At 44.2% G+C, this 26,175-nt stretch overlaps 1 protein-coding gene across 1 annotated transcript in view; it reads left to right on the top strand.

Annotated features, from left to right (window-relative positions):
* Window positions 1-1,777: 1,777 nt before the first annotated feature.
* Window positions 1,778-26,175, top strand: part of LOC135090968 (neuron navigator 2-like) — a 152,972-nt gene continuing 128,574 nt past the window's right edge. The window contains exon 1 of the mRNA XM_063988215.1: window positions 1,778-3,556. Within this exon, the coding sequence (XP_063844285.1) occupies window positions 3,467-3,556 (90 nt within the window). The 5' untranslated portion in view covers window positions 1,778-3,466. The remainder of the gene's footprint in view (window positions 3,557-26,175) is intronic.

The raw sequence follows: 26,175 nt of genomic DNA, 5'->3' as shown, positions 1-26,175 counted from the left end.
ATGGTGATTGTTTCTTGAATTATTACGAAGGTGACAGTAGAAAATGAAATGCACTCGCGCGCCAGAAGAGTGTACAGGAAGGGGCCGCTGAGATATGTGTATACGTTTAAAAGGAATTGATTTTGTTATTTGAGAGTTGAGTATTGGGATTGTGAGTGTTTGGGAGTATATGGAGTTTGATGTGTGTGTGTGTGTATGTGTGTGTGTGTATGTGTGTGTGTAGAAAAGAGGGGGGGAAGATATTAGTGAGTGCTTACTTACCAGATTGCATACTGTTTTTTTTTCTTTTTTTTTTTTCCTTTTTTCTATTTTTACTTCATTTTTCATTTTTTTCTCTTGTTTCTTGTTTTTTTTTTTGTCTTCCACATTCGCCACATTTATTCCTTTGTCTTTAATTCTTCTTTCTTTACTTGCTAACTTATTTCCATATCTAGTTTCTCTTTTCCTTTCTTCTTTCTCTTCCTCTGTTTGTTCTTTCTCTCCTCTTGACTCTCATCCTTCCTTCCTTTCCACCATCCTCCTCCTCCTCCTCCTCCTCCTCCTCCTCCAAAAGTAGATACAGACTCACATATTGTTTACAAACGCTATTGTCCTCCTTGGGCGCAGCGGTGGCGGCCATGACGGTGCAGGACGGAGGGCGCGGGGACGTGTGGGCGTGTGTGGGACGTGGGGGACCTGCCTTGTGTGGTCTATCTGTCCCACAAAGTCCTTCCGCCTTGTATAATGTATCCTACAGTTCGTCGTAGGATTTCTGGGATGTATTTTGTAGTTGTTGTTGTTGTTTTAGTTCATTTCTTCATGTTTTGGATCAATTTGTGGTGTTTTATGTCTCGTAGTGAGGATGTGGCGTGGTCTGCAGTGCCCAGGTTGTGTTAGGATTATTTCAGCACTGGGTTTCATAATTGTCTGGTCTGTGGCTTTTAGATTTTTTGTCTTTAAGTGGGTTTTGTAATGTGTTTTGGTTCCCTGTGTGGTGTTTTAGGTCTTATAGTGAGGGTATGATGTGGTCTTTAGTGTCCACGTTGTGTTTGGATTATTTTAGCACTGGGTCTCATAATTGGACTATGATTATTAAGCCTTTCTCTGATATTTACTTCGGTATTTTCTTAGGAACCACATTATTAGCAAACTTCATCTATCTGTGTTCTTTAGCCAATCTCCCCAATATATAAATAAACCACTTGTCAATGAAATATCTACCTAGCCATTTATTTACCTGTCTGTTTACCTGTCTATCAAAGAAACTCATATACTCAGGTAATTTAATCTTCCTTCTCGGTTCCTGGGTCTCAGCGTCGCGTGATGGCGTGATGGGGCGTGTGGGGCTGTTCTCTGCCCTTGTGTGGTCCAGGGCCTTGGGGACAGAAGGGCCTGATAGCCACGCCCCACAGGGAAGAAGGGACAGGCAGATGGACAGGTGGATAGATAGGCAGAATGATAGTTACACACACACACACACACACACACCACACATACATAGCGAGAGGTGAGTGACGAGTAACCTTGCCAGGGTGATCCATAAGGAGGTAAGGGTGTATGGGAGGGAGAGAGATGGGAGAGGGAGAGAGTGAGAGGTGTGATACCTGAGTAGGGAGAGAGGGCAGGTACAGGGAGGGAAGGGTTAAGCTACCATTCACCTTTTCCTAACCCTTTACTCATACTTCACTTTACTAACCACGTCATAAAAGATAAACACTCACACTTACTCACTCGCGCACGCACACACGCACGCACGCAATCAACATTTGTATCAGTGAACGTTTTAATTCAGGGAACGTTTGTCATGCTCGCGTCACTGTAGCGGGGTCGAGGCGCCAGTCACGAGATGGGCGGAAAGAAACGTTTATTTAGTAAAGGTGCGAGAAACGTGATTGATTCGTGTCTCGTGTGGCGCGTGTGGCTCAAGGCCGAGGCGCGATGACGGGCCACCGCTGACGGGGGACGCGGTTTTGGGCCTCGGTTGGGAAGGTAGACTATATATGAAGCTTGAGGGAGGGGATGAGGGGTTGTGGTGATGGAGGTGGAGGGGCGGCAGGGAGGGGTAGGGAGGAGACAACCCGCAATGCCGCGCTGCCAGATGTTTGATACTCCACAGAAAATTGTGTTGTCTTTTAATTTCTTACGTTACTTTTTACTGTCATTATGCTCACGTCATCATGTCTTTCTGCTGCTGATGCGTCGGCGTGCTGAGGGTCAAGGGGCGCCTGTGGGATGCGTGAGGCTGCAGTGTGCCAGTGTGTGGTGCGCGGTACGACGCCCTGGGCCCGGCGAGACAGCCCGGGTACCTCCCGAAGATCCAAAAATTGTGGGGGAAACCTGGGCAGTGTGTTATGGGTACGTGTGTCGGTAGGGGGTGAGAACTCCCCGTCCGCGGCGACTCCACAGGCAGGGCAGAGAGGGCGGTGGTGGCAGCAGGGGCAGGTCGCCGTGCAGCCCCTCCGTCACCCTGCCACGCACTGTCGCTCCCGCCTGGCTGCCTCTAGTCACCTTTAGGCGTCGCGCGGCCGTGGCATTGGATGAGTACTACTAGTCAGTACATTAGCCTAAAAGCGCCAGCCTCTCAGTGCCCACGCCAGGCTGGGATCAAAGGGCTGCGTGTGCGTGCGGCGAGACACTGGGAGACGCACCCGGGGCTTGCAGAACTGACACACAAGCCGCGGCGTGATGCGTGGCTCTGCTTGGCCTTACACGCAGTAGTTTTTGTCGTGAAAACTATCAGCTGTGTTGGCCGCGTGGAGACAAGACCGCGGGGGAGGAAATGAAGCTGTTGACCAGCCATTCCTAGACGGATGTGGCGCTGTACCTGGACGGGAAGAGAATGACGAGGAAAGAAACAGCAGCACGAGTCCTCCGCTAATCACATCCCCCTGAGGGCCACAGCGGAACCCAGCCCACTACGCCCCCTACCCTGATCCCGTCCCCTCGCCGTCCCCTGAGGCTGAGGGAGAGAGGAAACTTCGGGGAGACTCACGTGGGATCCCTAGACCTTCCGGCGGGGCTCTGGCTGGCCTGCGGCAGGACAAGACTTAGGATCTGGAGGAAGGCCAAGAAGAAAAGAGGAACAGAGTATTAGTGGGTCTGGAAAGGAGGAAAAGAAGCGAAGGAAAAATGAGGGAGTTCGTGGAATGTTGGCAGAAACAGCAGTGTACGTAAGAGGGGGAAGCAGAAAAACGCAAAATTAAGTGTCACTAACAATGAAAAAGACGCTGGAAAAAAGAAAAAGATAACAGTGGCGGTGTTTGATAATTAGAACCTTTGCGATGGAGGAGGAAGCAGAAGTGAACGGAAAAATAATACATGGAAAAAGGAAACAATAAAAAAAAACAGGAAGTGGAGAGGGAAAGACACCGCAGGCCGTCACGGAAACAAGTACTGACGTGTTCATGAAGGAGATCAAGTAACGCGAGGGTTGTGTTGTGTTGTGTTGTTGTGTTGTTCCCTGTGTTGCGCTGCAGTGTTGGTCGGAATGGCTTGCATACGCGCCGCTCAGTCTGATGGCTCCACAGACGACCTGCACAAGGTTCACCAGGCAAAGAACCCCAAGTCCATAACGCAGGTGAGAGAGAGAGAGAGAGAGAGAGAGAGAGAGAGAGGAGAGAGAGAGAGAGAGAGAGAGAGAGAGAGAGAGAGAGAGAGAGAGAGAGAGAGAGAGAGAGAGAGAGAGCATGTTTATCGAGTGTGTGTCCCGACAGACTTAACGATGAGGAAGCAGTCTTCATTTTCTTCTTTCGCAGCTTTCCCAGACTGCTGTTTGACATGAAAGAAGTAGTTAAATAATTCACAAACTGCACAGTGCAATCACACTATAAAAAGATAATATGTTATATGAATGCGTAACTTCTCTTCGTCATAATATTTGTGTTTAAGACGCATCACAGTGCAATTATGGATTTGATTTCACTCTAACTCTGAGAAACTGTCACTTTGTTTCTTCATTCTTGGTGCTCTTGGCTGGAACCATTCTTACGTACAATAACGAAAAATACGTTCACTCGAAGAAAAAAAAAAACATTGCAGAGGTAAAGACAGGAGAGACACACGGAGGCAAAGAAGTAAAGATACAGACAAACAAACAGAAAGACAACCTTGTACTTCTCCAATTTTCGCCTCGCCGTTAATGAATTTTTGGAAGCTCACGCGAACACGAAGGGCGAGGCAGTAACTCCACACTACACCTTCCCTTTGCTTCATTATCTCGACCCTGTGATGCCAAGACGGGCGAATCCATAGGGACCTCTTTTCCCTGCCTCCAATAGTTATTTCTGAGTATATTTTCCTTCACCACCTTCAGGAGAACAACATCTGGCTGGTATTTAATTTTATTCCCATTCTTTTGTTTATTTTCAAAGTTGACGAGGATGAAAATGTTGGTGATGTGGTGGAGTGATGTGGAATTGTGGTACATTGGTGGTTGTGGTGGTGTTAGTGGTGGTGATGATGGTGTCAGGTTGGTCTAGATGAATGATATGATGCAGGTGTTGGTGGAGGGGGTGGATAGTGGAGGGGGTGGATAGTGGAGGAGGTGGAGAGGTAGGAGGTGGAGCGGATGTTGATGCTTTACAGGATGCAGCTTCCGGTCCCCCTCCTCAGGTACTTGTATAATTCATTACAGCTGAGATTTGTTTGGTAACACACACACACACACATACACTCTCTTTCTCTCTCTCTCTCTCTCTCTCTCTCTCTCTCTCTCTCTCTCTCTCTCTCTCTCTCTCTCTCTCTCTCTCTCTCTGACAGTTTTGAGTTTTTTTGATATCCCATTTTTTTCATTTTGATTTTTTGACACTATTAAAAATAAGTACTAACTTGGGTATCCTACTACTACTACTACTACTACTACTACTACTACTACTACTACTACTACTACTACTACTATCACCACGTACCCAGGTATTCATCAGGAGCACGATGTACCCAAGTGACACGGGCCCTTAAGCACTCTCCCTTCTCCCTCCCTCTCCTCCCTCTCTCTCTCTCTCCCCCCCTCTCTCTCCCTCCCTCTGAAGCAAGCCCCTGTAAGCAACCTCATTGTGACCCTCGAAAAATAGCCTGAAAGTGGTGCTTATGTTTTCTTTGTCCAATTTGTAATAGATATTAATGAAGGTAAATTGTCGCTGGGAAAATATAATGTGTGTGTGTGTGTGTGTGTGTGTGTGTGTGTGTGTGTGTGTGTGTGTGTGTGTGTGTGTTTGGATTGGCTACAGGTGTTTGTTTTGTGTTTGTTTGCTGGAAAATTACCGTGTGATTCTTGCTTGGGAGGTTCATTGCTTCATTGTTTGTCTTTTCCTTCTTTCTTGGGTTGTTTGTGTGTTTACTTTGTAGTGTGTGTGTGTGTGTGTGTGTGTGTGTGTTGTGGCAAGTTTCATATCATCTTTATATTTTGTTTTTGTGTGCCCATGTTCCTGACAGCCTCTTGAGATATGATGATAAATGTGTGTGTGTGTGTGTGTGTGTGTGTGTGTGTGTGTGTATTTGGCAGGAGGAAATATTGAACCAACTTTTCATAGCAAATATTCGCAACATCCGAGCGAGTAAACAAATTTATAACCTTAGAGACCATGACCTTTTGTGACACGCCCGCCGCGGCTAAGGCGAGGCTAACGACGTGTCCTCTGACTGCAACAGATGAATTAACTCGACCTAACCTAACCTCACTTAGCCTAACCTAACCTAACGGCGTGTGCTTTAACCATATCAGGTGAATGAACGCTTGGCCTAACCTAACCTAACCTAACCTAAGCTAACCTAACCTAACCTAACCTAACCTAAGCTAACCTAACCTAACCTAACCTAACCTAACCTAAGCTAAGCTAACCTAACCTAACCTAACCTAACCTAACCTAACCTAAGCTAACCACGCTAAGAGATTTAACAACTAACATAACTTAACCTAACCTAACCACACTAGGAGATTTAACAGCTAACCTAACTTAGTCTATCCTAACTTAACCTAACCTAACCTAACCTAACCTAACCTAACCTAACTTAGTCTATCCTAACTTAACCTAACCTAACCTAACCTAACCTGACCTGACCTAAGCTAACCACACTAGAAGATTTAACAACTAACCTAATTTAATCTATCCTAACCTAACCCAAGGAAATAAAACTGCATTCAGGGGCACAGACACTGAATAACTGGACCTGATCTCGTCCTTTCCGTGCGCAGCTGAGGCCAGAACAACCTGATTAACTTGAATAACCTGAAGAACACGAAAACCGACAGCCGTTCTTGTGCCGTGACCAAATTCACTTCAATATGAATCCGCCAGAGAGAGAGAGAGAGAGAGAGAGAGAGAGAGAGAGAGAGAGAGAGAGAGAGTGACCCGTGGTGTTTAAGTTAGGTCTTGTTAAGTTAGAGTTTAGTTAGGTTAACTTAGATCCATTTAGGTTAGTTTTGGTTAGGTTCGGTTCGGTTAGGTTAGGTAAAATTAAGTTAGATTAATTTTGTTCAGGTTCGGTTGGGCTAGGTTAAGTAAGGTTAGGTTCGCCTTGGACTGCACCACTGAAAACCACGCGCAGGCCGTAACAGAGACAAAAAAAACAAGTGTGACGCATCTTGGTGGCGTCACAGCCTCCACGTGAATCACTGTCTAGACTCCTTTTGTCGGGGAAAGAGACAGTGAGTGGGGCGAGAGGTAAGGAGAGGCGGGGAGGGAACATTAGCCAGGAAAAGCAAGAAGGGAGAGGGGAGAAAGAGGAAGGATGGGGAAAGACGAGGATTACTGAAGCTTACAAGTGTTAGGAAAGGATGGGGAAGCACGATGCGACTCCTTTAGCTGGGGAAAGAGATATGATGGGGAAATAAACCAGGAAAGCTTGGAGAGAGAGAAGTGAGAGAGGAAGAATGGAAAAAAGACGAGGATGACTGAGGTTTACAAGTTTAAGGAAGGATGGGGAAGCACAGGAGGTTACAGGAGGGGAGGGACGGAGGTGCAGGGAGGCGGCAGTGGCAGTCTGGCTTTGCACGAGAGGCGGCTGTGTTTAGTTAAATAATTCAGTGCCACTTCGTCTTTCTCACGGCGTGGGTGGCTGGCTTGCCGGCCCTGAATTGGCATTAAGAGGCGCGAAACAGCTAAAAAGAACAAAAATACGAGTGAGTGCACCTGAAACTAAGTAAATTCTAACAAACCAAATAAAGCATGCACTGATCTAATAAACTTCAACACAGCAACAGTAAATACAACAAGAAAATATATAAACTTACTTGAAACTAACTACATTTTAAACAACCACATAAAACACGCATTGATACCATTCTTTTCAGTGTAGCAGCCGTAAATCTAACCAAAAACATATATAGATCAACATACCTGGACAGCGAGGAAGGCAGGCAAGAAGGAACACAAGGAAGAAAAGAAGATAAGAATGAAAAACAGTAATAGAAGATAAAGTGGGGAGGGAGGAAGGCAGGCAAGAAGGAAGAGAAGGAGGATAAGAAATAAGAATGAAAGAAAGTAATGGTAGAAGATAAGGTTCGAGGAATCGCTGAAAATGTGCGTGTCTGATCCTTCGAACCCTCTCACTGTGAAGGAGTAGGAGGAGGAGGAGGAGGAGGAGTAATAGGAGTATAACGAGAGGGGAGATGAAGAGGGGAATGGGGAGGGAGGAAAGAGGGGATGCGACTCGTATCCAAACTCATATATGAAGGGGGAGAGTTGGGTTATTGAAAATAGTAAAGACACTGGGATTGGCGACCGTCGATATTAGCGGGACGTGAGGAGGCTGAGGGGCGGAAGCTGGCACGGGAGGGAGGGAGGGAGGGAAGGAAAGAAGGGTATCGAAAAAGTGTCTTTGTATCATTAGTGTTCTGTGTTATGGGCGTTTTTTTTTGTTGATTTTGTTAACTGGTAATTATTCATCAGATCTGACAAACTTATATCATTTTTATTTGTTTGTTTGTTTGTTTGTTTGTTTGTTTTTGCGAGGTTGTGAATATATTTAACTGCATTACGTTCGCAACCAATTTCTTATCACTTTTTACGTAAGAAGCATAAAAAAAATAAAGGAAAACTTCAACAAGCCATCAGGCGAACACGTGGCAGTCAGTCCCTGTGTGAAAGATACCTCACTATTTCATCAGATTCCCATGCACAAACTAATCTAATCTTTTAAACCTCCCTAATGACTGCAATACCAAGTACACTGCATTTCTTTCCTACTCTAATTGTAACACACAACTAGTAACTCCAAAGAAACACAGTATTTTCCTAGTGAATAAACATACGAGCACAACAACCTTACATTAGCATCAAGGGAGCGGTGCATGGGAGGTACTAGTAAAACATAAACAAGAGGACTACAAGAGTGTTTCCTGCGTTTCCACCAGGCATTAGAACCTAGAACTTAATTGTGTGGCAGAAAACGTTGAAGAATAAGGGGCTGGCCAACGTTTCATAAGATCGCGAGGAGGAGGAGGAGGAGGAGGAGGAGGAGGAGGAGGAGGAGGAGGAAGTGAGTGCAGGTTTGAGTTTGCTATCAGAAGCCGGCGAGGAGGGAGAGGAAAGGGAGAGAACTAATGGTCTGTGACGATTGTTTGTGGAAGAGCTTAGAGGGAGAGGAAAAACCAGAGAGAGAGAGAGAGAGAGAGGAGAGAGAGTGAGAGAGAGAGAGAGAGAGAGAGAGAGAGAATACTAAATGAGATGTCTGAGAGATGAGAGAGGAGGGAGGATGCAATAAGAGAGAGAGAGAGAGAGAGAGAGAGAGAGAGAGAGAGAGAGAGAGAGAGAGGAGAGAGAGAGAGAGAGGAGAGAGAGAGAGAGAGAGCCTTCGTGTCCGGAAATGTCTATATGACGAGTGTTTTTGTCTCTAAGATGAAAATAACTGAGCAAGGTCATACAGCCACCCTCCCTGCCTCCCTTCCTCCCTTCCTCCCTTCTTTTCTCCCTTCCTTCTCTCCATTCTTCCATCCTTCATTGTCCGTCTCCTCCCATTCTTCCCTCTTTCTCCCCTCCTCCCTTCCTCCTTTCTCTTTTTCTCTTCTTTCATTTTATTCTTCTATCCTTCCTTGTCCTTATTCTTCTCTCCTTCTCTTCCTTCCTTCCTTCCTTCCTTCCTTCCTTCCTTCCTATCCTTCCTTCCTTATCTATCCTCGCAACTTACTGTCTTGTACTCTCTCTCTCTCTCTCTCTCTCTCTCTCTCTCTCTCTCTCTCTCTCTCTCTCTCTCTCTCTCTCTCTCTCTCTCTCTCGACAAGCAGCAGGCGGCTAAAACATTAAATTATCAAGAATGTTTTTATGTTTAATGTTTGTTTAGCCGAAGTAATGTGTTTTTTTTTTTTGTAGCATTGATGAGAAAATAATATGTTTGCCTGAGTATATATTGAATTTATGAGTCACTGTTGAAAATACTGACGATGTTGTATTATTTTTTAGCATTGTTAGTTGAGAGAGAGAGAGAGAGAGAGAGAGAGAGAGAGAGAGAGAGAGAGAGAGAGAGAGAGAGAGAGAGACAGAGAGTATAAGTGAAATGAAGAAACACACGCAAACTAACTTACACACACACACACACACACACACACACACACACACACACACACACATACACACACACACACACACACACACACGGTAACTTAATCCCGCCAGTGACATAATTGCCTCATAACTCGCAGGAACAACCAGACGAGGGCGGGTGTGGATGCGTGCGGGCGTGTGGATAAATGTGTGAGTGGTGACGTGTGGGAGGGTGGAGCGGGTGGAGGTGATGAATGGGTGTAATTATCCTCGTGGGGCGGCTGTGGGTGGGAGTCTGAGGGTGCATTGGTGGCGAGGTGTGTGTGTGTGTGTGTGTGTGTGTGTGTGTGTGTGTGTGTGTGTGTGTGTCTTGTGGATACCTTTTGCCATGTGGATTCAGTTCTGCTCTTTGGAAGTGTGAATTAAACACACACATACACACACACACACACACACACACACACACACACACACACACACACACACACACACACACACACACACACACACAGTTACGTAACATATGTACTGCAGCAACAAAAAAGAAAATATCGCGTCTTTTTCAACATAATTTTTTTCCTCTCTCTCTCTCTCTCTCTCTCTCTCTCTCTCTCTCTCTCTCTCTCTCTCTCTCTCTCTCTCTCTCTCTCTCTCTCTCTCTCTCTCCATTTTTTTTACCACTAGTACAGCCAAACTCTACATCAGCAGACGTGGCCGCGCGTGTAACCCCTTGAAGCGTCCAATGGCAGGTTTAAGTGGGTGGAGGCGAACAAAAAAAAAAAAAAAAAGTGAATTCTCCTGAGTAGGTTTGGGATGGAGAATTAATAATGGTGGTGGTGGTGTTGTTGGTGGTGGTGGTGGTGGAATTGTTGTCGTTGTTGTTGTTGTTGTTCTTGTTTTTTTGTTCTTGATTTAAATGATTTTTGTATTATTTCTTTTCGTTCATCGCCTCAAAATTTACGTTGCTGCCAAATTTCGTAAGTCATTTGTATCATTTGTTTGACTTGGTGTGTGAAAACTGTAAGCTCTTCTCTTTTTCTTCCTCTTGCTGTGATGAATGTGCCAGACCTTCGCCATTCCATTGATGCAAGATGAATATAATAAATTTAACGAGAGGTGGCAGTGAAGACTTCAATTTTATCCATCTATTCACTTGAAATTTGCAGGCCCTTCTCTTTTTCTTGCCCTTGTGAATGTATCAACTTTTGTTCCACTACTGCAAGATGAATATAATAAATTTAACGAGAGGTGGCAGTGAAGACGTTGTAAATCTCGTATCTCCATTCACTTGAAGTCTTACGAAGGAGACAAATTTGTGACATTATCATCTCGTATATAATGTAGGTTTGATTTAAATGCACGTGTTTAAACATTATATCTGGACATTAGTATCTGCCGGTCACATGGTTCAAGTGGACGCCATAAATCTCTACGGCCATTAAGCAATATTTATAACTTGTAAAATGCAATGTTTATTTCTGTTAAGAGACTCGTTATATATATATATATATATTTTTTTTTTTTTTCTGCGCATATCTTATCTCCTTTCTTGCGTCGCATATTGATTAGTGTCGATCTCTTGATGGGAAAATTAATCTTCCTACTTAATAGTCACGCTTGAGTATCGTAGCAGCGAGAAAGAGGTTCAATTATCGTACATCTTCACTCAACCCTGACAAAAAAGGAAAAGAAAAACATTACCCGCTTTTTGCAACAGAATTCCCTTGCTGGTGAAGTTAAGATATTCGTAATGGTGATTTAAACATACGTGTTCGTGGAGGGAGGAACAAAAGACACGCGAAGCAAAACAACAAACGAGTGAGTGCAGATGAGAGATAAAGGGTTGGAAGAAGAATAGAGAGATTAGAAAACATGTACTGGAATGGAGGGGTCAAGAATGAGCATGGAGGAGGGAGAGGAGAGGGAGAGAGGGAGGCGGAGTAGGAACAGGCGTCTCCTCCTTGTTGGTGACGCATTTCTTCCCTCGTCTGTCGTTTGTTTCAGCGCGAGAGTAACTTGTTGATGTGTCACTGTGGCTTGTCTCCTGACGGGGCGGAGTGCTGGCCACGCGCTTCACACACACACACACACACACAGTACATAGCTTCGTAACAATCATTTCCTACATGCGTCACACTTTCCTGTTTGGCTTGTGGTCTCTGAGTTACGCGTGACTTGTCTGCTGTTTGTGTATTTATTTGTTTGCTTGTTTATTTTATTGTTTATTTTTTTAGAGGTGGTTTGTGTTCTCGTAACTGTGCATTTGTTTCACTGTATTATGTCAACTGTATGTCTCTAATCCTATTTCCCATCACACCCTATTCATTTATCTGCATTTCACTCATTAAAATATATAAAACTAATAGAGAATTTATAAAACCGCGGCACAAAAGCAGCGTGTTGTCTCGTGCAAACAAAGCAACATCCACATCACCGCATCCACGAGCAGTGATTGCAGTGGTTTTATGCTGTGGAAAATAATCATTCAGGTTCTTTGAGTTGGTGGATCAGTGTTTACAAATCCAAGCCTAGTCATCATTAAGAAACTCATCAGGTATATAAATGCTTACTGCTTTGTGTGTGTGTGTGTGTGTGTGTGTGTGTGTGTGTGTGTGTGTGAGGCAAGTCATTCTTGTTGACTGGAGTGGTGGGGGCCCGGAGGTTTCGCTCGTGCCCTGCTGGACGCCCCCTCGCACCTCAAGGCCGCCACACAAACCTTCCACAAGACAGAAAGAGCAACCTGAATCCAAACGAACCTTACCTGTGATTCACCTTCAAAAGCACGACGAACTTAACCCTTTTGCACGAGTACAACGCCTTTCCTCGCACCTGTTCCCCTTTTCTTGCATCTGTTCCCTCATTTTTCCTCTCCTCCTACGCCTCCTTCAGTGTGGTCAGCCTGGGAGGTCTAGCGGCGTGTGTCGGCGGCGCGGCGCTCAGCGGGACACGTCAGACTGTGGTATCGCGGCGTCGCAAAAGGCGCGTCTCTTACAATCATTATTTACCTGTCGACTCGGCCCGCCTTGTATAGAAAACGTCGAGTGGTGATCAGAGGCCTCAGTGTCCGCCTCCTCCTCCTCCTCCTCCTCCTCCTCCTCCTCCTCCTCCTCCTCCTCCTCCTAATCTTTGCTGAGAGGCCCGTTCCTCTGTTGAGCCGCTGATCCAAACTCGCCGCCGCCCGCCCCTTCGTCAGTCTAGTCCGTCAAGAGGCGCCCCACCCCCCCCCACCAGCACCACGCACCAGCACCCCCCACGAGCACCCCGCACCAGCACCCCGCACCGAGTCGTGATATTAAGTGGTATTAAGATGTACTTTGTGTTGGCTTAGAGATGTTTAAGCTTCTCTTCCTTATATTCTGTGAGTCTTTTCTTATATTTAGTTTCTGTCTCTCTCTCTCTCTCTCTCTCTCTCTCTCTCTCTCTCTCTCTCTCTCTCTCTCTCTCTCTCTCTCTCTCTCTCTCGCTTGTCTCTTATTTCATTGTCATTTTTTTCCCCTTGTTTTTGTCTATCTTATTTATCTCCATCTTTTCTTTTTCCTTTCTTCTCTTTCTCTTTTTTCCTTCCTCATCTCTTTCGTTTTTCTTTATCAGTTTTTCTCTTTCCTTCCGTTCTCGTCTTCCTGTCTCCATCTCCCTGTCCTTACTCTCCCTCCCTCTCCCTCCCTCCCTATCTCCCTCTCCCTCTCCCTTTACCTTGTGTCTCTCTGGTTTGCATTCCTCATCTCTTGTCGGGAAACTTGTGTGAGAGAAAAAGAAAAGAAAAAAAACTCGGTACTTTCATCCGACTTGATGCACCGACAGAGAGAGAGAGAGAGAGAGAGAGAGAGAGAGAGAGAGAGAGAGAGAGGGAGAGGGAGAGGGAGAGTAAAGTTTTGTAGCCTTTGACACTAAAGATATTGAAGTGTTTCTATTATTCTCTCCCTCCATTTCTCCCTTTCTCTCTCTTTTTTTATTTTCCTTCCTTTTTCTCCCTCTCCCTTTCTCCCTCCCTCCCTCCCTGCCTCCCTCCCGTCATTTCACCTGTCAGCAATAGAGGTGTGAAAGGGAGGAGCACACACACACACACACACACACACACACACACACACACACACACACACACACACACACACACACACACACACACACACACACACACACACACACACACACACACACACACACTCATTCATTTAATAACACTTTAGTCCTCCTCTCACTCTTACTCTCACTCTTACTCTCACCTGGGGCGCCACTCTCCCAGGTGTCCCCCGTGTCCCCAGCACTTACCGTGATTGTCAGAGGCACGCTCACACCCACGATGGATTACCTCTCCCTCTCTCCCCTCTCTCCCTCGCTCCTCTCCCTGCCTGTGACGCTTCGAGAGGGTCAAGAATAGAGATAAACAAACAGAAAAGCATAGACCGATACAAATATGGATAGATTCACACACACACACACACACACACACGCACACACACACCCTGCCTTGTCACTTTCCGTCACCGTCAGCCTAACAAAGCCGCCGGCCTGCCTGCTCTGCACAGCCTATACTGCTCCCTGTGTGTGGTATTCATTATACTCCTAGTGCCACTGACCTCTTGAAATTCCTTTGTATTCCTTTGGTTTTGTATCATTCCTTTGCTTCTCCTTCCTTGCATTTTGTTTTATTCCTTTTAAGTTTCCTTTTCCTGATTTTTTTTTTCCTTTTTTTTATACTGCTTTAGTTTTGTCTCGTTTTTTCTTTGTTCCTTTTTCTAGTCCTGTTTTGTCTTGTCTCCTTGTTCTTTTATCCTTTCTTCCTTCTTTTCTTTGATATTCTTTTACTCTTGTCTCGTATCCTTTCTCCTTTTTCAGTGCAATCTTTTCTTAGTAATTTTTCATGTAGTTTGTTTCATTTTTTTCTTCTCATTTTTTGTTCTTCCTATACGTTTACTTGCATATTCCTTCCGTCTTTTTATATGTTACTCCTTTCTTTACTTCTATCTCGTATCCATTCTCCGTTTTCTATTCCTACATTCACTTACATCCTGCAGTTTGTTGTATTTCTCACCTCCTCTTTCTTTTATCTCTCCTGTTTGCATTTCCTACATCTTTCTTCCCTTTTCTTAATCGTCTTTTCTCCTCACACTCTTTTCCTTGGATCTGTGACTCACTCTTTCCAAACAACGATAATCTTAATCTTTTCCCGCTTACCACATTGATATCAGCCCTACATCCTCTTAATCTCAGACCTTGCCCTAATTCTCCCTTCTCTCGTTCTTCATCTCCACAGCCTCCTCTCTTCTTAGTCCTCCCTTCATCCTGTTATCTTACTCTCTTCTCCTAGCACATCCTCCTCCTATCTTTAACCTTGCCCTTATTCTCGTCTTCTCTCGTTCTTCATCACATCTTACTCCCTTCTTGACCTCCTTTCATCCTCTGCTATCTCCCTTTCTTCTCCCTTTTTATTTTTTCATTTATCCAGTTATCTCTCTCTTCTTTCAGTATCTCGTTCCTCTACACCTCAATTTATCCATTTATCTCCTTCCCCTCTTCTCGCAATATAGCCTTACACCTCTCTTCATTCTCTATCATGTCCCTCTCTTCTCCTTTCACCTCACAGCTCCCTTCATTTCTCCACCCTAACCTAACCTAACCTTACAAAAACATTACAATATCTGCACCTCGAGAATAGACGCTAAGAGTGAAGGCGAGGACAAGGCGAGGCAGGAAGCGAGAACCTCATAACACCACTGGTTCATTAATTCTGTGAAGGTTCCTCATCTTTTCTGCCCCAGCGAGAGAACACAAGGTTACGCCGCTCCCCCTCCTGACTCCTGACGACCGCCGTGACTGATGGTGGTGCTGATGACGCCTCTGCTTGCTGGGAAATGTTAATGAGAGACCCTGGCGTGAAAAATTTTAATGTTTACTCTGGGGGTTAGAAGGAAAAATCGTTATAGTTTCTGTTGGTGTTAGATATTTATCCTGAAACGCTATGCTCTCTCACTGTGACCGCTTGCAAAGGCCACAGGATTAACTAGTCGGGTTATCAAGGGTGTATCTCCTGTTAATAGCGTAGAAATCTTGTTAATCTGCCACTACAACTAATAAATCACCTTTGAAAACCCGTGTAACTTCATGTATACCGGGGCCTCGTGAATGTAATGGATGTGTGGAACAGAAGCCTCTCAGATTATGGCTCTATTTGTGCTTTGGTGGTGTTTTAGGTAAGTTTCCCCTTTAAATTCGTGTTTTTTAAAGGTATTTGTGTTTTTTTCGCGTATTTTTGCGTTGTGGTGATTAGCGCATTAGTGATTCGTGTATTTTTGGGTGTTTCGTGTATTGAAATCTGTTTTTTTTTTTACTTTTTTTCTTTTTTTCTTTTAACGGTTTGGAAATTGCTTTTGTTGGTGTGAGAGAGAGAGAGAGAGAGAGAGAGAGAGAGAGAGAGAGAGAGAGAGAGAGAGAGAGAGAGCTAAGACCCCTCCTCTCCCGTCTCCTCCCATCCCATCCCTCCTGCGTTTCTCCCCAACTCTTATTCCCTTTAAACTCCACTGTGTAGTTTTTCCTCCATCTCTTCTCCCCAGTCTTCTCTCCCTCCTTCCTCTCCCTCTCCCTCTCCCTCTTCCTCTTTCTCCACGGACCTTGGTAACCCCGTGTCATCCTCTCCCTCCTCTCCCTCCCTCCCTCTTCTCCCTCGCTTCTCACCTTTCCTCCATTATGATGTGTCCCTCCCTCTCTCTTTCTCTCCCTTCTTCCTCCCTCCACAAGATGATCCTTCTTCCTCTCCTCCTTCCTTGCTTCTTCTCTCATTTCTTATCTCTTGTTAACTTTCTCTATTCTCTTCACCTTCTTTATCCTCTTTATTTCCTCCTTTTCTTCCTTTCCTTCTCTCCCTTTCATAAATATCATTCTCTCAGTTCTCCTTTCAGCTCCCCCTCTCTCCCTCTCTCCCTCTCTCCCACAAATATTCCTCCTCTTTCCTCCTCCTCCTCCTCCTCCTCCTCCTCCTCCTCCTCCTCCCATACCCTCCTTCCCTTTCCTGCAAATATCTTCTCTCCCTCCCTCCCTTTCACCCTCTTTCTCTTCTTACCTTCCCTTCTCTTATTCCCGTCTTCCTTACCTCTCACCTTTCCTCCCGCATTTTCTCCAAGTCTCCCTTCCTCTGACTTCCCTTCTATCATTCTCGTTCTCTTCGTCTTTGGTTCAATCTCATTCTATCTCATTCTCCGTTCTCTCTTATTTTTTTCTCTCCTTGATGCAAATACTTATCTTAATATCACTTCTCCTCCCTTTCTATTTCCTTTCTCTCTTTTATTTCTTTCTCTTTTCTCTGATGGAAACTCGCAAACTTAGTTTCCTTTCTTATTTTCCCTTCCTTTTCTTTCTCTTTCGTTCCTTTTTCCCTTATTCCTTATTTTTATTATCGACTACTTCCCTTCCTCCCTCCCTTCCCTTCCATTTCATTTCCCTTTACTATTCCTTTCCTCTTTCATCCCCACCATTTATCTTTCATTCCCTCCATTATTCTCTCCCTCCCCTCCCCCTTCCCTCCCCCTTCCCTCTCCCTTCCCTCCATGACAGAAGCCCCTCACCTTCACCCATATATCTATTCCCTGACGCTCCTGTGAAAATAGAGGCGCCTGCTCTCAGTGTTACCCATTCCTACCTGGTGAAGGGAAGGGTGTTGGGGTGTCAGGGTGTTAGGGTGGGGTTCACATTGGTGGGGGGTGGGGTGTGGTTGGTTCCCTTTAACTGTCTCTTGGGTACCACATGTCACACAGTTCTCAAAACAGACCTTCACTTATTGCTCTTCCTCCTCCTCTTCCTCCTCCTCTTCCTCCTCTTCCTCTTCTTCCTCTTCCTCCAGGCGCATTTCTCGTTCTTCCTTCCTCCTTCCCTCCCTTACTTCCGCTCTCGTTTCCCCTTCCGTCCCGTGTTGGAGGAAAATGGAGGGATTTGACATGAGTTAGGGTTTTAAATGTCATGTGTTTCCTCCTCCTCCTCCTCCTCCTCCTCCTCCTCCTCCTTTTCCGTTTCCTCCTACTCCTTCCATTTTCCTCTTCTGCATTTATCCTTCTCTCTTCCTTCCCTCCCATTCTTTCTTTTTAAATTTCGCTTCCCATTTATCACTTGAAGAACGTGTTTCTTCTTTCTTTTCCTCCTCTTCCTCCTCCAAACCTTCCATCTTCCTCTTTCTCTCTCTCTTTCATTTATTATCGTTTCTCTTTTGCTCCTCCATTATTCCTTTTGCTTTTTTCCCTCCATTTCTCTGATAACGTTTTTCCTTCCACTGTTCCTCTTCCTCTTCCTTCCCCAAACCTCCCCGTCTTCCTGTCTCTCATTTATTCTAATCTCTCTTGTACCCTTCCATTATTCCTTTTTCTGTTTCTCTCTCTGTCTCGTCCCCGTCACGTCCCGAGGTCTGACTGGGTGGCTGTCCGTTTAAATTTGCTGACACTAACTTTTTTTAACCTCCTGGCGATGCTACAGATGCTCCAGTTTCTCCCGCCATCAGCTCCTGTAGCAGTGTTTCTCGGTTGCAAGATGGCGTAGCAATAATCTCCTCCAGTTATCCTCCCCTGCTGTAGTCTAAGTTTGTAGTTGTATTGTTAGTAGTAGTCTTCCTTACACCAGTCTCCGTTTTAGTCTCCCAGTATCATCTCCCCACTGGTCTCCTTGGTACTCTCCCCCCTTGCATGCCTGTGGTTTCCTCACGCTACCTCTCCCTCCCTCATCTTTTTCTCTTTAAAGGAAGAGTTTTAAATCCCGGTGCAGACTCACTCTCCCCTCCTCTCCCTTCCTTTACTCTCCCTTCCACTCCCAGTCATCGTGCAGGGTCTGGTTTTCTGCACATTCCTCCCTCTCTTTCTCTCTCCCATCCTCTTCCCCCTCTTCTCCCTTCTCCCTGTAGATATTTCGTGGTTTTTAATGCTTCTTTAGCTTCAATTTACACAGAGGTAGTGTTCTTTTTCTGGTAGCTTTCTCCTCTCGCTTCCTCCCGCCTCCTGTCGCCTCTTCCCGCCTCCTCCCGCCTCCTCCCGCCCATACCAGCACGTGTGGGTTAAGTTTTGTTGGTAAATATTTCATTGATCACAAATATTACAAGTATAAGTGTTTGTTCTTGTGTCTTCTTCTTCTTTCTTCTCTTCTTCCTTCGTTTATTCTCTATTCACTCTTTCCTTCCTTATTCTCTCATCTTATATCCTTCTTTACTCTTCATCTCTTTTTTTTTTCTCTATTTCCTCTTCCATTTCCTGTCCTTTTTTTTTTTTGTTCTGCATTCTTTCCTTCTATCATTCTTTTTCTTATGTTGTTATTTATATTATTTATTCTTTTATTCCTCTTCTTCGCTTTTCTTTCTTTATATTTACTATTTCCCTCATTCTTCTCTTATATCTCTTTCCTTGTATTCTTTGCTCTTCCTTCCTCCTCCTTCTCTCTTCCCTCTTTCCTTTCCTGTCTCGTATTTTTGTATTTCTTTCCTTATTATTTGTTTTTATCAATGTTTCTTACTTCTCTTCACTTTTCCTCCTCCCTTGTTTCATAATTTTTACTTCCTTTATTACTTCCTTTTCTTCCTCTCCTCTCTCTTACTATTTATTTTTGTGTCCTTCCCACGGTGTTTATTTTCCCTTCCTTCCTTCCTACTTTCCTTTCTCGTTTCCTCCTTCCACCATCTTTCGCTCACATTCTTCCTCCTTTTTTCTCCATTACTCTGTTACTTGATCCCTTCTTTCATTCCTTCTCTTTATTCTTGCTTTATTTCCATATTTGTTTGTTTTTTTAATGTTTGCTCTTTTTCCTCTTCTGTTTCTTCGTTTCCTTCTTTCATCACCGTGTTTGTTTTTTTTTCATCTCTTTTTCATCTTAGTTTTCATCTGTTTTTCCTTATTCCTCCCATTTATCATTCCTCTCCCTTTCTCAATATTCTCACATCCTTGTTTATTACCTCTCCTTTCCTTCTGCGTTCTCATGAGTTTGCATTCCCTCACTTCATCACCACCATCATCATCATCATCATCATCATCATCATCATCATCATCATCATCATCATCATCATCAGTCATTTACCATAACCCTTTCACAGAATTCCCAAAAGCCCTCTCCTCTTTCTCTTTCCTTCCCAATCTCCCTATTCTTTCCCTCTCCCCCTCACCCCCTCTCTCTCTCTCTTCTTCCCTCGCATCCTCCCAGGGACAATCGTGTGACGCGCTCATGTGACAATAAGTGAAGAGAGCAGCATCGTGTCGGCCCCTCAAAGTACATATCTGGTGACAAGTTATGAGAGAAACCCGATGCTTATTATGAGGCAAGGGGGTGAGGGGGTGGTAGGGAAGGACAGGGAGGGTGAAAATGGAGTCTGGCAGGGTAATGTGTGCAAGGGAATGATTATAATAGGAAAGATGCGTAAGAGAAGGAGTAAGAGGAGCAGAGGAGGAGAGGAGAGTGAGAGCGTGATGAATGATAATTAAATGCAGGTGATGAATGGTGGAGAAGGAGGAGATGGGGAAAAAAGTAATGAGATTGAATGAGAAACGTGAGGGTTCAGAGAGAGAGAGAGAGAGAGAGAGAGAGAGAGAGAGAGAGAGAGAGAGAGAGAGAGAGAGAGACGTATAGATGAATGTTACCAGAGATGTAACTTCAACCTCTCTCTCTCTCTCTCTCTCTCCCTCTCTCTCTCTCCCTCTCTGTTCCCTTCTAGCAGCCCTTCCTCGTATTCTTTACCTATTCCCCTAAGCTGCGTGCCAACAGTGTAGCTTGTTATTTTCCTCCTCTCCTCTGCTCCTCTTCTCTTATTCCTCTTTGTTTTAGTTCCCCATTTATACTTCCTGCAGTATTTCCCCGTTTTCTATATCTTTTTTTCTTTCATTTTCTCTCCATGCTTTTGTTGTTTTATTTATTTATTTATCTGTTTTGTAGTTTGTTTTTATTGTTGTTTGTGTGTTCTTGTTCTTGTTCTTGTTCTTGTTTTTGTTCTTCTTGCCAATTAATGTGGAAATACGTGGAGAGTCAGATCTTCAACTTTCTCTCTCTCTCTCTCTCTCTCTCTCTCTCTCTCTCTCTCTCTCTCTCTCTCTCTCTCTCTCTCTCTCTCTCTTCCGTCCTCCTTCCTTCCTTCTTCCGTTCTCCTTCTCTTTATTCTGTCTTTCCCTTCTCTTTCGCCCTCCTTTCTTCCTTCCTCTCTTCCCTCCCCTTTATCCTCTTTCGTCTTTCCTTTCATCTCTCTCTCTCTCTCTCTCTCTCTCTCTCTCTCTCTCTCTCTCTCTCTCTCTCTCTCTCTCTCTCTCTCTCTCTCCAGCGAATGACGGTTTTCCTGTCATTTTTGCTTCTTTCTTCCTTCCCTCCCTCATTCCTTCCCTCCCTCTCCCTCCCTTCTCCCTTTCTTCCTGTCTCAATCCTGCTTTTCTTTCCTTCCTGTCATTTCTGTTGTTCCCTCATCGATTTTTTTCCTATTTTTTATCATTGTCATTTTTTTTCCCTTTCCATTATTGGCTATTTAAACTGTCATGATTTTCTTTTTCCTCCTCCTCCTCTTCTTCCCCTTTCTCTTCCTCTTCCTCTTCCTCTTCTTATCGGTTACGTCATTATCACATTTTTACGCTCTTAGTGAGAGAGAGAGAGAGAGAGAGAGAGAGAGAGAGAGAGAGAGAGAGAGAGAGAGAGCGCCCATTAATTCTCGTCTAATGTATCTTATATCGAACTGAATTTGTAAACAAGACTCAAATTCATTAATCCTCTTGTCCCTGTCGTTATTAATTTAATTTTTCGTTTATTTTCGTATCGGGCGAATGAACAAACGTGAATAATAATTTGTGTATCTCTCTCTCTCTCTCTCTCTCTCTCTCTCTCTCTCTCTCTCTCTCTCTCTCTCTCTCTCTCTCTCTCTCTCTCTCTCTCTCTCTCTCGTTTGGCGCATATTGCTTTCTGTTTCTCCTTTAATTTATTCCCTGTCAGTTTAATAATTGCCGTGCAGAGTTGATGTTTGTACCAGTGTTATGAATTAGTTGATTTTTATTGATTTATTTATTCATTCATTTACCTTTTATTTTTGTATGTATGTATGTATGTATGTATGTATGTGTGTGTGTATGTATGTATGTGTGTATAGTTAAGTTAGTTTGTCAGTTTGTCAGTTTGTTTCTTCGTATGTTCTTTTGTTCTGTTTTTCTCTGCTGTTCCTTTCTGTCTGTTTTTATGTCTGTTTGTTTGTCTGTCCGTCTCTCTCTCTCTCTCTCTCTCTCTCTCTCTCTCTCTCTCTCTCTCTCTCTCTCTCTCTCTCTCTCTCTCTCTCTCTCTCTCTCTCTCTCCCACCCCTTCTACCTATCTACCTACCTACAAACACACACACACACACACACACACACACACACACACACACACACACACACACACACACACACACCCAGACCATCAAAAGGGAACCACAATAGAGAAGGTGGTGGAGAGGGGAAGGAGAGCTAATGGAAGAAGACTTGAGGAGGACAGAGATGAAGGGAGAGAGAAGGGAGAGCAGAGGGGAAGGAAGAAGAGGGAGAGGGAAAGAGAGAGAGAGAGGGGAGGCATCTAGTGTCTCATATCTGTTCTTGAAGGCGTGTTGTTGTTGTTGTTGTTATTGTTGTTGTTGTTGTTGTTTTCTTGTTTTCTCCTTGTTATTCTTACTCCTGTTATTGTTCCTCTTCTCCTCCTTGTTCTTCTTGCTCCTGTTATTCTTCCTCTTCTCCTCCTTGTTCTTCTCGTCCTTGTTCTTCATAATAACACGGTTTTTTAGTGAAATGATGGAATAAGCCAAGAATTTACGGAATAATGAGCAGCAGAAGGAGGAGGAGGAGGAGGAAGAAGAGGAAGAGGAGGACAGGGAAGAGGAGAAAGAGGACGAGGAGGAAGAAAACGAAGACGAGAAGCAGAGATCAAACTAACACATTTCAAAACACGAGATGATGATGACGATGAGTAATTTTTTGACACAGAACCCCCGAAAAAAAAAGAGAGAAAGAAAACGAGGAGAGATGAAAGAAATTAAAACAATATATTATACGATATAAGAAAGAAAGAAGAAATACGAGATTTTAGGTACGTAATAAGTGTAACGTTGTGAAGGAGGAGGAGGAGGAGGAGGAGGAAGAGGAGGAGGAGGAGGAAGGGAGTGCAAATTGGCGTTAAGGATAAACATTCAAAGCAAGAGGGCGGACAGATTAACCTAAAGGACGGGACAGTATTTCACACGAGAGTAAAGATGAAGACAAGGCGATATGAGGCGTGTGAGGGGACGCAGGAAGGTAATCAAGAGAGAGAGAGAGAGAGAGAGAGAGAGAGAGAGAGAGAGAGAGAGAGAGAGAGAGAGAGAGAGAGAGATTGTCGAGGTAAACAAATCTCTGAGGGGGAATTAGAAAGAATGAAAAGGAAAAATTATAAACTGAAAGAAAATTACTACCAGAGAGAGAGAGAGAGAGAGAGAGAGAGAGAGAGAGAGAGAGAGAGAGAGTACACATAAATAGCAACAGTAATACTAATAAATTTGAGAATAAACACACGCTGCAGTCATTAGAAAACTTTGAAATATTTGAACTGTATTGTAGTCCCTAAATACAATAACAACAACAGGGTCCTTGTGATTAAATTCATGAGTACTTACTGGCGCCAAAGAGAAGTAATATGAAACAGAGGTCGGTATTCTGCAACACATTATTACTGGAGGAAGAAGAAGAGGAGGAGGAAAAATAACGAGGGAAGAAATAATAAAATACTAAAATTCTACATAAGACGATGGAAAAAAAGGAGAAAAGACAAAAATAAGAATATACTTAAGAGAATAAAAATTAACCAAGGAAGATGAAAGACGAAAGAAAAGAGAAGAAAAGAGAAATGATGAAATGAAAATGGAGATGAGGAAAGGGAGAAACATGATAAAGTAATATATGGAAAGGAAGAGGAGGAGGAGGAGGAGGAGGAGGAGGAGGAGGAGGAGGAGGAGGAGGAGGAGGAGATAACAGCGTGGCGAGGGAGCAGGAGCCTCAGATTAAGAAGATTAGAAGGGCCGAGGGGAAACGGTAGTTAAGGGAGATGCCGTGACCCGAGGGAGGGGAAGTGAGGGGAGGAGAGGGGAGGGAAGTGAGGGAAACGTGGAGGAGGGGGAGAAGAGTGACAGGGAGAAAGAAAATAAAATCCCTGTAAAAGTTAGGAGGGAAAAGAACACAGAACCAGAGAGAGAGAGAGAGAGAGAGAGAGAGAGAGAGAGAGAGAGAGAGAGAGAGAGAGAGAGAGAGTAAATGTACAGTTTGAAATGAAAAATGAAGTGAAAAAGACTGAAGGTATTAAAAAAAGTTAATGAGGAAACGTAATGTATTCATTCACAGGTAAATTTTGGGGGAGAAATTTGAACAGGTAATTAATTAAAGAGAGGAAGGGAAAGAGGCGTCGAGATAGTGAAGGTGATAGTGATGGTGGTGACGGTGGTAGTGATATTGGTAGGTAAAACAATACTGGTGATGGTGATTGTGAGAGTTGATGATGAGTGGTGATAAAGATAATTAATGGTGATGATAGCAATTATAATGATGATGGTGATTAGAAATGGTGATAATGGGTGAGAGAGGGAGAGGAGTGAGAGTAATAAGAGGCCACTTCCGGAGAGGGTGGTCAGGTCACTCTTGGCTGTGAGAGTGACCGCTGACATGACCCTTTGGCATTGCTCTCTCTTAGTCCTTCCTATTTCCTCCTCCACTCCCATTCCCCCTTCCCGTCCTGCTCTCACATCCCTTTCCTCTCTCTCATCCCCTCACTTCCTCTCACTAAGCTAGGATTTTCTCTAGCTTTAAATATTTCACTTTTTCTGCTCTCTCTCTCTCTCTCTCTCTCTATTTCTCTCTCTCTCTCTGAAATTTTCTCTAACCTCCCTCCTTCACCCATTTCTCCCTTCGTCTCTCTTTTTATCTTCTTTCCCTCTTACCCTCCGCTCTACCTGGAGCTTCGAAGTGCAAGTCCCCGTGCCCTCCCTCACCTCAGTGCCCCAGCAGACCAACACGCGGTACACAGCTGTTCATCGTTACAGCTGCCGGTGGGTGGATCAGCTGGTACCTTGGGAAACGTGGCGGAACGTAAACTGTGATGTACTGAGTGTGACTTCCGCATTAGCAAACATTTCGTAGTGTTAGGGTAGGTTAGGCCAGGTTGGGTTGAGTTGGGTTGGGTTAGGTTAGGTTAGGTTAGGGTATGTTAGGTTAGGTTAGGGTAGGGTATGTTAGGTTAGGTTAGGTTAGGGTATGTTAGGTTAGGTTGGGTTATGTTTGGTTGGATTGGGTTGGGTTAGGTTAGGTTAGGTTAGGTTAGGGTATGTTAGGTTAGGTTAGGTTAGGGTATGTTAGGTTAGGTTGGGTTATGTTTGGTTGGATTGGGTTGGGTTAGGTTAGGTTAGGTTAGGTTAGGGTATGTTAGGTTAGTTTGGGTAAGGTTAGGTTAGGTTAGGTTAGGTTAGGTTAGGTTAGGTTAGGGTATGTAAGGTTAGGTTTGATATTCTTTGATTTGGTTCGGTTAAATTACCTCCTCCTCCTCCTCCTCCTCCTCCTCCTCCTCCTCCTCCTCCTCCTCCTCCTTCCGTATCTCAGGGGAAATGTGACGAGACGAGATGGGCGGATCACCTCCTCCTCTTCCTCCTCCTCCTCCTGCTGCTGCTGCTGCTCCTCTTTGCCTCCCAGGGGATCTCCGCTTATCACAGGAGGCAACAAGGATAATAAACTTGAGTGACTAAGTTTACCAACACACGCTGCGTCTTTTGCGTCTTTTGTTCATTCATTAGCCAGCGTGTTTGTGTTTATCTGTTTATTGGTCTATTTATTTAGTTAGTTGGCCATGGAGTTCATTGGCGAAGCTTTGCACTGATTGGCTCGTTGTTTCTTGGGTCATGAGTGAATAGAAGTTAGTTAATAGAGTTAAATGAGTTGTTTTAGTTTGTTGTTGTTTTATTTATATTTTTGTTACGTGGTTTGTCATTTCTTTATTTCTTTATTGTGTATTTAGTGAATTAATGAGTGACTGAACGAGTGAGAGTAAATGAATGAGTTTTGTCTTTTACATAATGAGTTAGTTGATATAGTTAGGTAATATAGTTTTGTATCTATATTTAACTACGTGGGTTCTCATTTAAGTTATGTATTTATTTATTTCATTGTGTATTTAGTGAATGAGTGAATGAATGAATGAACGAGAGAGAGAAAGCAAGTGAGTGAGTGAGTGAGATATCTTACATTAATATGAAACGATTAAAAAATATCATTAATTATTCTATTACTTCTCTGCATGATTAATTTAGCGTAAAACCAAACGAGTGAAACAAGAACACATATTTAACCGATAGTGTGCCTTGAGGTGGGCGTGTCCAGGTGTGGGCGTGTCTCTATCACTCTTGAGGGCGACGGGAGGAGGAGAGGAATGTACTGTGGGTGTGGTGGGATGGGTGGAGGTATGAGAGGGGACGAGAGGTCATGGGGTGTGAGACAGCTGCTGGGGTAATGGGGATGAGGGGAGGAGAAGGGAGGGGAGGGGAGGAGTGATAGGGAGAATCAGGAGGAATAAGGGAATTTTCTCGTAATGGGTGTTAGGGTTAGCCACGTGCTGCTGTTCCTCCTCCTCCTCCTCCTCCTCTTCCTCCTCCTCCTCCTTCTTCCCAAACAGCCTTGCATGGGCCAAAAGGTCTATTGCTGCTTTGTTTTTCCTTTGTAATCCTTTGTGCTACTACTACTACTACTACTACTACTAC

This window comes from Scylla paramamosain, chromosome 36, assembly GCF_035594125.1.
Source record: "Scylla paramamosain isolate STU-SP2022 chromosome 36, ASM3559412v1, whole genome shotgun sequence".
In the NCBI taxonomy this organism is placed as follows: Eukaryota; Metazoa; Arthropoda; class Malacostraca; order Decapoda; family Portunidae; genus Scylla; species Scylla paramamosain.
This window is presented reverse-complemented; position numbering and strand designations above follow the sequence as displayed.